At 40.0% G+C, this 14,383-nt stretch overlaps 1 protein-coding gene across 2 annotated transcripts in view; it reads right to left on the bottom strand.

Annotated features, from left to right (window-relative positions):
* Positions 1-14,383, bottom strand: part of PDCD6IP (programmed cell death 6 interacting protein) — a 500,749-nt gene that overhangs the window by 363,722 nt on the left and 122,644 nt on the right. For both annotated transcript variants that reach the window (XM_086964745.1, XM_086964744.1), the window contains exon 6: positions 6,142-6,242. In XM_086964745.1, coding sequence (XP_086820871.1) covers positions 6,142-6,242 — 101 coding nt within the window. The remainder of the gene's footprint in view (positions 1-6,141; positions 6,243-14,383) is intronic.

Genomic DNA, 14,383 nt, shown 5'->3' with positions numbered 1-14,383 from the left:
TCGATCAATACGTAATTCATAAACAAAGGTTTTATCACTTAACTTCTAGAGAATTGCAAAATCAGATGTCGATATCACCAAAATCATTGGTGCTCATTTTAGCAAACTTAAAAAAGAGAAAATTGCTTGTCAGCACTATAAATATTCAAATCTGTGAATTTCTAAAAAAATCAACGTGCCCTGCTTCTTTGTTAAAATGCTGTGATTAGATGTGAATATCAAAGTCAAAGTCAAAAGGTCTTGTATAGCGTGGCATATCACCAATAGGTCTCAAGGCGCTTGCAGACAGATTCTTATATCGCATTAATTGGGGGACAGCCAGGTTTTTAATTCTCAGCGGAAGCGCAAATGGTCTGAAATGGACAAGATGTATGAAGGAAGCTTATTCCAGAAATGGGGGCAAGAGAGGAAAAGGATCAGCCACCGTTTCTCACAGTACGCGTCCGTAAAGGGGTTAAGAGAAGTTTAGAACTGAATCTCAAAGTTCTGGTTGGCTGATGTTTAAGCAGTTTTTTACATAGATACCCTAGGCCTGTGTGATAGATGCTTTTGTGAGTGAGGCAGAGAATTTTATACTGACCTCTCAACCAGATTGGAAGCCAGTGAAGGGCTTTTAGGTTGGCACAGGATGATGATCTTAAGGGTAGGCCCAGAAGAAGTCTGGCAGCGGTGTTTTGAAGAGTCTGTAATTTGGAATAGAGGTCATTATTGATGGAAGCCAGTAAGGCATTGCCATAGTCTACTCGACTCATAATTAGGCCCTCTACGAGTGGAGTACGGGTTTCAATTGGTAACCATTTGAAGATCTTCCGCAATTTCCGCATAATGCCAGAACAGGTGCCCAGTACACGGTTAACATGTGCTTTCATCAAGAGCTTATTATCAATGGTAATCCCCAAGCTGCATATAGTTAGTTTTGCAGATGGACAAGGGCCCAGTGCCAGGGGCCACCAGTCACTAGACCAATGATCTTCAGCCCTGCCGAACAGAATAATCTCCGTTTTGCGGTTGTTCAATTGGAGTTTATTTTGACCTATCCAGTTGTCGATGTGGGTCATGCAGTTTTTGAACTGGATGATGGTATCCGCAGGGTCAGGGTCGAAGGCGACCAGCAACTGGGTATCATCGGCATATGAGACAGTTTCAAAGCCGTAAGACCTAATTATGTTGGCCAAGGGAGTAACAAAGATTGAAGAGCATAGGGCTCAGGATAAATCCCTGCGGTACTCCAATACATACTGACCTGCCATTGAACCGAGATGCACAGTGGTAGAGCGATCTTTTAGATAGTTGTTGAACCAGTCCAAGGCCTTCCCCTGGACTCTCATCTCCTAGAGCCGTTTTAACAAAATGTCATGGGAGATGGTGCCAAAAGCGGCCGATAGGTCCAACAGAACAAGAATAGCCGATTCTTTATTATCTAAGGAAAGCCTGATATTGTCTACCATTTCAACTACAGCCGTTTCTGAACTGTGCGCCGCACAAAACCCCAATTGAGAAGGATCAAGAAGTTTATGTCTTTCTAGATGGCTAGTCAGTTGTTTATTTACCAAGGCTTCGAGAGCTTTCCCGAAATTGGGCAGCAGCGAGATCGGGCGGTAATTGGCTAATTCACTGGCATCTAGGGTAGGCTTCTTCAAAATGGGCCTCATTTAATAAACACTTCCTTGGTTCCACTATGTGCTACAGAGTAATCAAAATGAATTAAGCTCCACATTGTTAGTAGAAAACGTTAGAAACAGCAAAATAGGTAATCAGAAATGTTCCACCACCAAAACATTTAATCGGTAAATTGAGGAATATACAGCATTGTCATTTGAAAAATCATGAGGAAATAACAGACCCCTTATTTTTAAGAAATACTTAGAGCACCTTCACTAGGAAGGATTGCAAACCTCACTGAAACATTAGTTCTCAGTGACTGCCTGATTTTCTAACTGAAAGGAAAGTAAATCCTTTCAAAGTTCTTAAAATGTTTGTAGGCAGCATCCCAATTAATCTGCAGATGCATGAAGGTACAGCCCAGGAAGGTATTTATGTATGTTCTAAATGAATAATGTCTGGTGGAGAAGATCTAGTTCACTAATAGCTTAGTTTTACATAGCTATCCCAAATGAACACAGCAATTAAAGTGTCCACTTTGTAAAGTTTAAGTTGAATTGGGTCAACATGCATTGAGCATTCCTAAACTGAAGGCCAGAACTAAAACGTCCATATTCAATGTACCAAGTGATATACAATCTCCAATCTTGCAGTAGTATAGCACGATTAAAGACTGGCACTTCAATTCAGTTAAAACCAGATAATACTTTAAAGGATTAAGAGCATGGCAACTCCCCTTCTAGTTACAGTGTCACCACATAGACTGTTCCCCACTGTAAGCTATAGTGAGCCGAGGGAGCCCTAGTTAATTACAAACAGACTCTTATAAAGTACTCCATTGCCATATAAATTATGTTCAAGTTAAGAATTAAAAAAAACTTGAAAGCTTTTTCTTGCTTAATATTCCATACATTCAAGGCCTTTTATAGAGGGGCATATTTGTGTATACTAGTTCTTTCAATACACATGTGAGAGAAATATGGATGCAATATATTGGTGTCTCTATGTATTTAACATTTCATTAACCTAGTATAATATTTGAGAGACATTCAAAGCTAACGTTGTCAAAAGTTGAATTACTTTTCCATGTCATTTGTCACTCAACTATAGCATTATGAAATCACCACCACAGAATTAACCTTACAAGATAGTAGGGGTTAAAGCTATTATATTATTTCATTTTGTTAGTTTAAAAGTTTCTGGTTTTCATCTAAATGCATAGAAGGAATTCACCCCATTACTCAAGAATTCAAAGACTAACTGGTAAATCATTACAAAGCCAAAGCAGACACGTTGGACTCCTATTCAAAAGAAAGGAAAATCGCCAGCACTAACCCCTTTCCAAAAAAATCCCTCTAAGAGTAAGCTAACCCAGCATTTGCAATCCTTCAAACAAATATCACAAATTGACTTTATGGGCCTGGTCAAAGGAAGCAGGCCTGTAAGCAGCCCTTCTGACCCCTGTCCACCACAAACTTTAAAGAACATTATTTTAACTACATCTGCTGCCACACCAGTAAGAAGAATTATCAATAATTCCTGAACTACAGGATTCATTCTAGTAGACTTTAAAAAGGCATACATATGCCCATTATTAAAGAAAACTAACCTGGATCAGTTTGACCCCAACAACTACAGACCAATTACGGGTCGGTTCAAAAACGTTGTCAAGTTTAAAAACAGCCATAATAAAAAATATGCAGCATAAAGTACAAAAATATAAATATTAAAAAGAGCCCAGCATTACCTTCGCATCATAAAAGCAGCTATAAAAAGACAACCAATTTCTTCCTTGGTGATATACAACACACAATACTTTTTCTTTGGTGTATAGCCTTCCTTATAAAAAGAGCAACAGTAAAACACACAAAGTGATCACCAAGTGCAAGTAGGTATTTTAGTGCTTTATTATAATTTCTAATATTCTGAGCAAGAAGTATTGGTTTAAGATAATAACCCCTAAGGTTCTTGCAGAAGTCACAGAACACCATAAAATGCAGAGTGCTTTGCTTAGTCAAACCATCACATAGCCAAGGTGTCATGTCCGAGGGAAGAGTCTTCATATTGGGAATAGCAACCAAATGGTGAACTATGCCAGATCTAAATCTGGTCAAGACATAAGTGTGTTGGATGTCAATACAGGACAAATATTATTGACAACCCTCTCAAGCGGTGAGGGACATATAAAAAGCAACCGTCAATTTCTTTAATTCGTCGCACATTTTGCGATCATGCCAGTTTTGAAAAAGGGAAACCTTGAGATGCCCCTTGGTGAGAGATAAAACTTTAAGTGGGTCTTGCCACACTGACCAATTAAATAAAGCACTAAAGGATGTATTCATATAAGAGAGCCAGGGAGTAAGAGAAACATTATCCAAAGTTAGGTAGTATAAGATACCTGATTTAGCAAAACATGATTCCTCTTTCGACCATATGGAGAACCAAACTAGTAAAGTTTTTATTAAAACCAAGTCCTCCATATACTGCAGATCCACCGCCTTACAGGCAATCAGGGATGAAGCAGAAATCTGTAGACATAGCAGGTGTTTTTAAAAGGTGTTTTCCTCAAACTGAAGAGGGTTGCCGGCGTATAACCCCAGTCCTGCCCCAAAAGTCGCAGTGGAAAGCCCTCTGGTTCTTTATATCTCAACCATCTCCTTCAGGGTTGACTGCCCAATTTATTGGAAACCCTAAAAATCCCATGACAACTCCTGCACATCTTGGATTTAGCATTTAATACCTGCTGGGCCCATGCAACGTTGCTCGACAATAAAAACAAAAGGAGTTTACTCTAAAAATTGGGGCCTCGTCAATAAAAAACGGTCTACATTTTTGGGATTTATTCTCACATATCATTGTGTAGGTTTTAGTTTTGTTAATCACCATTCTTTTAGATGCTATAAATTCACGGAATGCATTCATCAGCTTCTGAAGGTCAATGGGTGCCCTAGATATCAGCACAGTGTTACCAGCATACAACACAGGAATTTAACGACTGGTGACTCTGGGCACATCAGCCTGCAGGACCCGCAAGGCATAACCGATCCCATTAATAAAAAGTGAAAACAGTAGGGGAGCTAATGCAAAGCCCTGTCTGATACCTTTCCCTACTCTGAAAGTGGGAGCCATATAGAACTTCAGATGAAATATTAGCATAGAGGCGTGAAAGAAAGCAAATGATCGCCCTCTGGCACAGCGGGAAATCAGGCTTGACCAGAGAATGGAATGTCCAACCGGGTCAAACACACTGCTTTAATCAGCCAAAGTAGGGTAAAGGGATCCTGATTGAGCCCTAGTAAATGTTCTAATCAACAAGAAAGAAAAAGATAGCATAATAAGGTTATGATCAATCATTGCAGTCGGAATAATACTAGGACTACCAACCAGATCATGAGCCGGATCAAAGATAATATTAGCATTTCTACTGGTAAAAGAAGGGATTTGTTCCCCATTAATACCAGGTTTACACTCTAATATAAGAATATCATACTTAAACATTACTGAGTTCAATGCATTCCTGAAGTCATTATGACAAAAATGCACAAGACCATCACCATTAGGGCTAGAATAGTCACATATCTACTTTCGCAGGAAGGGGGCTTGACTGTATATTGGAATCCCGTGCCCATATCAATACATAGTTGGAATGGATAAGGTGAATAAAAGCTTTCAGGCGCACATCGAGGGTATGGACCTCTGCACAATGGAAGGTATCATTGTTCTAAAAATTGATCATCACTAGGTCGGGCCCCCCCTTTGTAGCTAACCACAGGAACGGACAACCCAATGGTATATAAATATACAACAACTTCTTTTTAAGTATTCCTCATTTAGGAACTTATCCATTTTAATTCTACCCTAGTACTCTGTCGTGTTCATATGTGTCAGATTCTCCTTTATTCTTAATAATGAATTTACATATACACTGTATTTATGTTCATGCAAACTAGACCTGCTCCAGGTTTGTTTATTTTTCAATTACTTTGCAGGATTTTAGAGGGATATGTTCTAACTCGCATAGCAAATAGTCCAATTAAATATTTTTATTATAAATGCATGCACAATCTGACAAGGCTCTACAAGTCTCAAAAGCTTGCGATGTGAATCAAGCAAGAATCTGATTAAATATGAAGTTAGAAAAGGAATAATAGAATCCCAGGAAGACAAGCAATATACGCTTCACAAGTAAAGTACCATAAAACAAGAGATTGCAGATCATTTTTTAAAGAAACAGTTTACCATTAGGGTTTATATATTATTTTAAAAATCATAATACAGTTGTTTATGTTTCATGACAACGATTTCCTCCGGCAAATAAAGGCTAGTTCTGAAAGCCTGATAGGCAGTCATTTACCTAGAAGTCAAGGGACATATTTTTTTTTAAATTTGTATCTACTCATCCAGATGCCCTTATAAAGTTACATATCACCAACTTGTTTAATGCAGCTGTATGTACTTCTATCAAATAAAACCCATTTTATACAAAACCTAGAGGCGGTGAACGCTATTAATATTACATTTCTAAGAAACTGAACTAACCTTGGGTAATGTATCTTTATACTGACATTGTTTGAAAGCATCTCCGTAATAATCTGCTGCTTGATTTGCCAGTTTTGCTATAATTGCATCTTTCATTTTATCTGGAACAAAACAAAATTTATTTGCCACATTAAAACATTTACTAGAGATGTTAACTGCTACTTATCGATCACAAGTGAAATCACATTTCAGGCATGCCAATGCGTTCAAAGTCCATCTTCCCTCAACCCAAAATCTTTCCAATTGTGTAAGTACATTAGGAAACTATCAATAAAAAGGATCTAAAGACAATCTCTAGCCGTCCTCTTCCCCCTCTGTATCCAGCTTGATAAAACCGGGATTACCCTGAAGGTGTAACATCTGACAAAACAGAACCGTCCCCTGGCTAAAACCAAGTTTTCATTAGGAAAAGAACATTTAAAATTTTCATAACCAAGCAAAACTGACATTTCAGACTGGTGTAGAACATCAGAATATGTACAGGGGCAGTGTTTAAGAATGGGAGATAGTCATCCAGGCCACCCATCAAGTAGACTTGATTTTAATAACTTAAGGCTCTACGCGAGAGCTTTGCTGTCGCTGTTTATTTGATGTCCCTCAGAACCCCTTGGTAAAAAACACTTCCCATCACCCCTCCAAATCATCTGCCCTTGCTTCCAACATATACACAGGGAGGATAAATGAGGAGGTCCTATGTAATTGGATAGATGGATAAACAGATTGACAGATAGATAATGTAAATTTGGTGATTTTAGACCCATGCAGTAATTCTGTTAATTGGATATTAAGGAATTAGTCTGTTATTTCACTGTTGTTTTTTCAAAATCTGAAGCAATCTTTTTGCAGCCGAAACTCCCTCCAAATTTACTCTGTCTGGCCTCTTAATCAACTGCCGATCAGCAGCTAAGCACGCCGCTGATATTGCTGATCTCAGCCTTTACAAAAACTTTGACTTAGCAATCCTAACAGAGCCTTGGCTCAATGAATCCTCATCTCCATGCCTGGACCTCCTAGTCCCTCCCAACTACAACATTGCAAGACTGGACAGGCAATCCAACAAGAAAGGAGAAGGCATCGCCTGCAACTACTGCTCTAACCTTATTGTCATGGAAAGTCTGGCGGATACCTCGGAATCCTGCGAATACCTCGCCCTCGTCAAGTCAAAAGTCAAAAATTTTTATTTTGTTTCGGTACTCTTTTGAGGACCACAAAATTGATTAAAATATACATTTAGTTTTTCATACAAATTAATACATTTTCAATGAAATTTTCAAAAACTTAAAAATTCTATAGCAAACATATTCGTTAGGTGGCTTTATACATAAAGATATAAAATCTTTTGCATTGACAATCCTACAGGACCGATAGATGGGCTCTAGACATGTTAACCTTGCATTTACTATTTTGTTGTCTGGGCATATAAAAAGCAGGTGCTCAAGATTCGGTTTACCCCCCTGACAAAGGTTACATAGCGAGGAACTGTCTTGTCTCCAGGAAGAGGTAAAGGTTAATACGGGAAGTATACCCAGACGCAACATCATGATTGTACGCCTTGCGCCGTGTGTAAGAGTATATTCCAGATACGGCTGTTTTTGCTTACATTCCTGGGAGTCAGCATAAGTCTTGTACACAGATAGTTTAGTACAATGTAAATGATCAAGCTCATAACTCAATTTGGGGGTAAAGTTTTTTAGGAAGAGTTTGAGTTGTGCAGGTGTCCATGATGACAACATTTCTAAACTGACTTTTGCTAACTGAAAAGCCTCTCCCATATTTTTGGAAAAGATAAGATGGGTAGAATCTTTATTGAATGTCTCGATTTTTAACAGATATCGTAGAGTACCTTCTTTTGAGTGGAGAAGGTTATAGGCCCACCTGATGATATTTGCTACGGCTGTGGCATATGCGCTTGTGATAGTACATTCCAGTCTTAGCGCCTGTACTGGTGTAGAAGTAGAAACTTTCAGTAGTTTTTTTAGTATTTTGCCTTCGTTTAAGTCCATATAACTCCATTGTTTTAAGGGAATATATTCCGAGGCATATGACAGAACTGGGGGAATCTTAACTCCGTAGACTTTTATTAATGCAGAAAAATGCCTATTTCCAGTGGCCGTGTACAGACGTGACATGGCCCCAGCGTGTAAATCACTTTTCCTTTTTAAATGGTTGATTTGTTTGATGTTACTCATATTATGTGAGAAAATTCTACCAAGATAGGTATATTCCTTTGTCTGCTCTAGCCTCTCTCCTCCAAGCTTCCATTGGTACCTCACACCTTTTTTCTTTTTTGAAAATGCAACTACTTTAGTTTTGTTTATATTCGGGATTAAAAAAAATTCCTTAGAGTAGTTGTATAAAATATCTAGAAGACTTTGAAGTCCAAAAGGCGTTAGGTCGAACATAACTATATCGTCCGCATACAGCAGGGCATGAATGCGCTGAGTGGCGATCTTCGGAGGTGTACATAACCCTTGTTGTAAATGGGATGGTAAGTCGCTTAAGTACAGAGAGAATAAAATCGGAGCCAAGAGACACCCTTGTTTTAAGCCGTTAGATGTCCGTATTATCTTTGACAAGCCCTTATCTCTCCCCATTTGAACTCGGCACCAGGTGTTACTATGTAGGTTCACTATTAGTTGTAGTAGTGGTTCCGGGATACCCATCTTTCTTAGTTTTGTCCACAGGGTCGGTCTATCCACTCGGTCAAAGGCGGTAGAGTAATCAATGAACGCTGCATATATTGATTGTGATTTTCCCGATACATATTTATCTAGGATTGTTTGAAAGGTTGCTATATTGTCTGTGACTGAATGATTCGGTCGGAATCCAGCCTGAAACATGGGAATTAAACCCAGCGTAAATGCCCAAGATTTCAACCTGTCCAATATTTCTGCAGCAAAAATCTTCCCGGCAGCATCCATAAGAGCTATTTGTCTGTAGTTTCCTGCTATACTTCTTTTTCCTTTTTTATATATCGGGATTATTATGCTTCCTTTCCAGGAGTTTGGTATTTTCCCAGAATCAAATATATAATTGAATAGTGGCGAGAGCATCAGGCCCCACGCTTTATGGTCAGCTTGGTAGACCTTGATAGGAATCTGATCAGGGCCGGATGCACCCGTACTTCTTGCCTTTCTGATATTCATGGCAATAGACAGTGCCGAAGTCTTGGTGAGTTTAGTATCTTTAATTTCCATATCTCGTTCAACAGCCTCTCTCACCATAGTATTCAGATTGGGTTTGTATAAGTCACTTAGATAGATGTCCCAGTCTTCTTCTGAAACGGGAGTTGCTTCTAACTTCTTTTTGGTTCCAGTCATTTTCGCTATCAAAGACCAATATTTGCGTTGGTTACATTGCTTGACTGCTAGTTGGATGTCAATCCAGTTAGAGTCCTGCTTCAATTTTTCCTGTTTAGTTTTTTCTCTTCGTATTTGGTTCTTTAATCTGTTAATTTCCGCTTTATTTACTGACGAGAAACTCAAATACTGGGCTCGAATCAACCTATTAAGTTTTTTTACAATTGGTTGATTCCAGTTTTTATTCCTACTGGAACATTTAATTTTTATTGGTTTATCCTGTTTTAATTTACTTTGTAAAGCATGCTTGAGTTCGTAAATTATATATTCGAAGTTCATTATGGGGTCGTCTGAATAAGTAGTAGTCAACAATTGAGTTTGAGAAATTAGAATATTCAAATAGTCCAAATTTTCTGCACCCCAGTAAATCCGACGCTGGACTATATTTACTTCCATTTTAGGTTTATTGAATATTGGCTCGTTCTGAAAGGTAGTCTGTACCGACCAGAGGGTTGTTAAATGTAAGAGTGCATGATCACTTTCCTCATTAAATTTAGTTGAGAGTTGAGTGATTTGTTCCTTTTCTTCATTCCCACATATGAAATAATCAAGAATAGAGGGAGTTCCATTTCCCTGCCTGGTATATGATGCCGGTTTATCTCCATTGGTATTACCGTTTAGTATTGTCCCGTTTATACTAGGAAGGAATGATAGTAATGAGCTTCCTCTCTTATCTGATTTAGCTCCTTTTGGAAGTTGCGGGAGTGATATTTCCAAAGATTCCTCTTTAAATAATAGAGCCCATTTCTTAATTTCACTGTTTGAGATTTTAGCGTTTAAGTCACCCATTATGATATATGGCATGTGAAGTTGATCATCAAGGATGTGAGTAATGATCTCCAATAAGCGGTCGAATAATGAGTCATATTTTTTACTGGGCGGGGTATAGATGTTAAAAAGTAGTATTTTTTTATGAGTAGCTGATGATTGTGTTTTGAATGACACCGTAATACATTGCAGGTTGTCTGAGTATGTGTCAATTATTTCTTGTGACCAAGAATATTCTTCTTTCAACAAAATTGCCAAGCCTCCCTTCGCATGACCCCTTTTGGATTTTTTTGCAGGAGTTTCATAGACGTAATATCCTTTTTGCGTAAAGGGAGCTGTTGACCATGTTTCCTGTAGAGCAAGAATATCTGGAAGATCTTTAGTTGCGTCTTTCATTTTTTTGGCAGTTTTCCCGGCCAGATTCCATGTCAATAACGTCAAGCCTTTGCTAAACCAGATGTTGTTGAGGTCTATCCATTTTTTTGCTGTTTAGAGCTTCTGATAGCCATGCCCAAGATTTTACAGAATTCTCAGTATTACTTAGTCCTGTGTCCCGGGACCATACTGACCTTTCACCATGCGTTACTTGTATTTTTAGTGTGTCTTTTCTCGTAGTGTTTGATGCAGAGTCTCCCCATTTTGAACTGAAATTATCATTTCTTCTGTGAGATTGTCTAATTGCAACGTTATTTTGTAAATTTGTTTTGGGTTCTGATATTGAAATTACATCATAGCCATTTTTGTGTAGAATTTCCTTCTCTCTTATGATTATTCCAGGAAGAACTGGGGAAAAGAATGACACTTGTACTAATTTGTCATTTTCTTTTTTCGGAAAGAGTACTAGGTCAATTTCTTTACTTGTAAGAGAGTTCAAGGATGGTATTTCTTTTAAGAGATTAATTATTCTGCCACGGTTGAACGGCATATTGTCTGTGGGAAAGAGTTCTTCAATTATTATGTGTTTTGATGGATTTCCATCCCACTGCTCTAATTTATTGTCTTGTAGTTCTTTTGTAACCATGATCTTTTGCCCTGTTCTTTTTACTGTGGTCGGACAGTATTCTTCTGCTTTTGGGTTCAAAGATTTCACCAGCGGTGTTATTTGAATTGCTGGAGAGCTCACAGAGTTTGGGAAAGTATGTTTTTGAAATTTAAGTTTGTTCCCTTTTTTCTTCTGAATTCTTCTCAGAGGCTTTCTTCTCTTTTTCTTTCCCCTTGCTTCTTCCTGGTCGTTATTATTTTTGGTCTTTCCCGTTTGATTTGGTTCCTGTCCAACGATAACTCTTATTGAGTCTACTTTGTTGTCTCGAGCTATCGGACCTGGGTCAGTATCGGTTACTTTATTCGAAAACATGGGATAATGCTTAATGTTATTTTCGGTGATAATTTCTATATCTTCTCTGAACAGTTTCTTGAGAGAGTAGGTAATGGGAGATTTTTTCTTTTTTCTTAATTCCTTAGTTTTAGTCTTAATTATTATCACGTCAGACGTTTGTGAACTTGCTTCTTGTTTTTTTGGAGACCTAGTTCCTTTTTTTGGGCCATCTTCGGATTGTGATATATTGACTGTTTCATGTTTTTTTGATGTAACATTAGTAAGGTCTTTTTTCTTTTTTTCTTCCACCAAGAATTTAAGTATGCCTATTTGCACATCGAGGGTATCATCAGAATTAGCTAGGATTTGACCAAGGTGGGTAAGAACTGATTCCAGAATGTCCTGCAAGGAAAAAAGTGCTTTTGACAGGGGGGATACGGTGATTGCGGAGGTTAAATTTGGAAAATAGGGGTCAGTGAGGTTAGTTTGATTAGAATAGAGATTGGGTGATTTTTCTGGGGAACTGGTAAGTGGCTGTTTTTGACTAAATGGAATTTCTAATTTTTCTTCTTCCATCTTCGTAATGTTACTTGCAGAGACCTCCAGACATAGTTCACTATCCCGATGTTTTATTGGTGTTATTTGTGATGTCTCTAAGATCGATTTATGGTGCTCTTCAGAGAAGGAGATCTTTGCCAAGTTGCTCTCTATATTAGTTGATCCTTGATTATGAATGCTTTGTTCAGAAGATAGTAGCAACTGATGTTCAGTCTTGCTGAAAGAGAGATTTAACTTATTATCTTCTTCTGGTGTTAAAAGAAATGAATGTTTTTTCGTAGAAAGAGTAGAAAAATATTTAGTTATAGCCGGAGTACAGGATATTTGTCCAGGTTTCATCGATTTGTCTGTGGATTTTCTGACGGCTGCGTCAGTACCCATGCGCTTCATATAGATTGTTCGTGAGCGTAGTTTTTTTAATGCCATCATGAAGTGGCTAGAGATCAATTGATGATATTAGTGATTACTACTGATTCTGAGTAAATTTAGTGTTTTTAGTTCAGTATCTGATTTAAGAGAAATTTAGTATTGTATAGATTATTCTTAGGTAAAATGTATGAGTTATGAATAGACGAGATCCTCAGCTTTAATAAACTCCTAGAGATATGCACAAATTGGTATACAGTCTCACCTAAACAGGGTTACGGCCGATTCTTTTTTCTCATGTAATCCAGTATTCCTAGAGGAGATGAAAGTGGGGTGGCCCGTCCCGTCCTCGGTCGTCCCCGGACGGCCACAGACGGCCCGCCCTTTGCCCGGGCTTCGCTCCGTGCGCCGTCCCGCGTCGCGGTTGGATTGATGTTATTGATATACTTTTCGCCGGTGGGTGTGTCCGTGGGCGTTGCGCCTGGGGGAAGAGGAACCAGCTGATCAGTGCAGGGATTGCTGGTCCTCGCAGTCCCCCGGGTTGCGCGTGTAGTTCGCCCTGGCCTCTGACCCTGGGGACTCCAGCTGGGAGCGTTAGACAGAGCCTGCCGACTGCAGCTCGCGCTCACACCAGCGAGTTCTCGGGGAGGCAGCACCTGGGCACACGTGAAAGGATTTGAAAGGATTTGGACCTTCCCTCGCAGTATCGGCGATAATCCAGCAGCAGCAACAACCAAATGAAGTGAGTGGCGCCCGCGAAGCGGGGGTCAAGAATTATATCTCTATTTCGCCGGTGAGTGTGTCCGTGAGGGCGTTGCGCCTGGGGGAAGAGGAACCAGCTGATCAGTGCAGGGATTGCCGGTCCTCGCAGTCCCCCGGGTTGCGCGTGTAGTTCGCCCAGGCCTCTGACCCTGGGGACTCCAGCTGGGAGCGTTAGACAGAGCCTGCCGACTGCAGCCCGCGCTCACACCAGCGAGTCATCGGGGAGGCAGCACCTGGGCACACGTGAAAGGATTTGAAAGGATTTGGACCTTCCCTCGCAGTATCGGCGATAATCCAGCAGCAGCAACAACCAAATGAAGTGAGTCAGCAGATTCCCCAACACAAGATGCGGTAAAGACTCCGTGTTGCAAAGCCCCAGCAAGTATTTGAAAGGCCAAGACGACTTCGAGCTGCTCCCGCGGAGCGGGGGCCGCGAGTCGTGTTTTAAGGTCCAGGTAGGCGGGGGGGGGGGGCGGGAAGAGGCACCAGGTGCGCGCGATGTCAGGAGCGCTAAGAACCCTGGTCCTCGCAGTCCCGCTTCCCCACAGTCAGCAGCAGTTCGATCCAGCCAATGGAGGGACCCGCTATTCAGGTCAGCAGATTCCCCAGCACAAGATGCGGTAAAGACTCCATGTTGCAAAGCCCCAGCAAGTGTTTGAAAGGCCAAGATGACTTCGAGCAGCACCTATTCAACTGTGAAGCTCTCCTCTAATGTTGAAAAGCGTGAAGCAGGATACAAGGAATCCTGGCTGTATTTAAAGTCCCATCATGCAACTGACTTCCATGAACAAAATCTTGGAAAGGATCCAGGGGAAAAACTCTTTAAAAACAGAGAAGAACCCCTCTCAGAACGGATACTCAATACATTTAAGCCTACTTTCTTCTTGTATAGTGGCCACTATAACAAAATCATAAGAAATCCAGGGAAACCGCTAAAAAAACGAAGCTACTCGCGTTTTGACCCAAACTCCACATAACGATGTGGAGCGGCTAACAAAATGCAGGAAGAAGCACAGGATTCGTGTTTTACCAGCCGGTAAAACGGACTAAATACTGCAAAGAACCGACTCGAAATGCCAGCGGTTCAAGGGGCAAGATCCTGGGGCTCTTATTC

The sequence above is a fragment of the Lissotriton vulgaris genome, chromosome 4_1 (genome assembly GCF_964263255.1).
Source record: "Lissotriton vulgaris chromosome 4_1, aLisVul1.2, whole genome shotgun sequence".
In the NCBI taxonomy this organism is placed as follows: Eukaryota; Metazoa; Chordata; class Amphibia; order Caudata; family Salamandridae; genus Lissotriton; species Lissotriton vulgaris.
The sequence above is the reverse complement of the archived record's forward strand: the minus strand, read 5'-3'. Positions and strand labels throughout refer to the sequence as shown.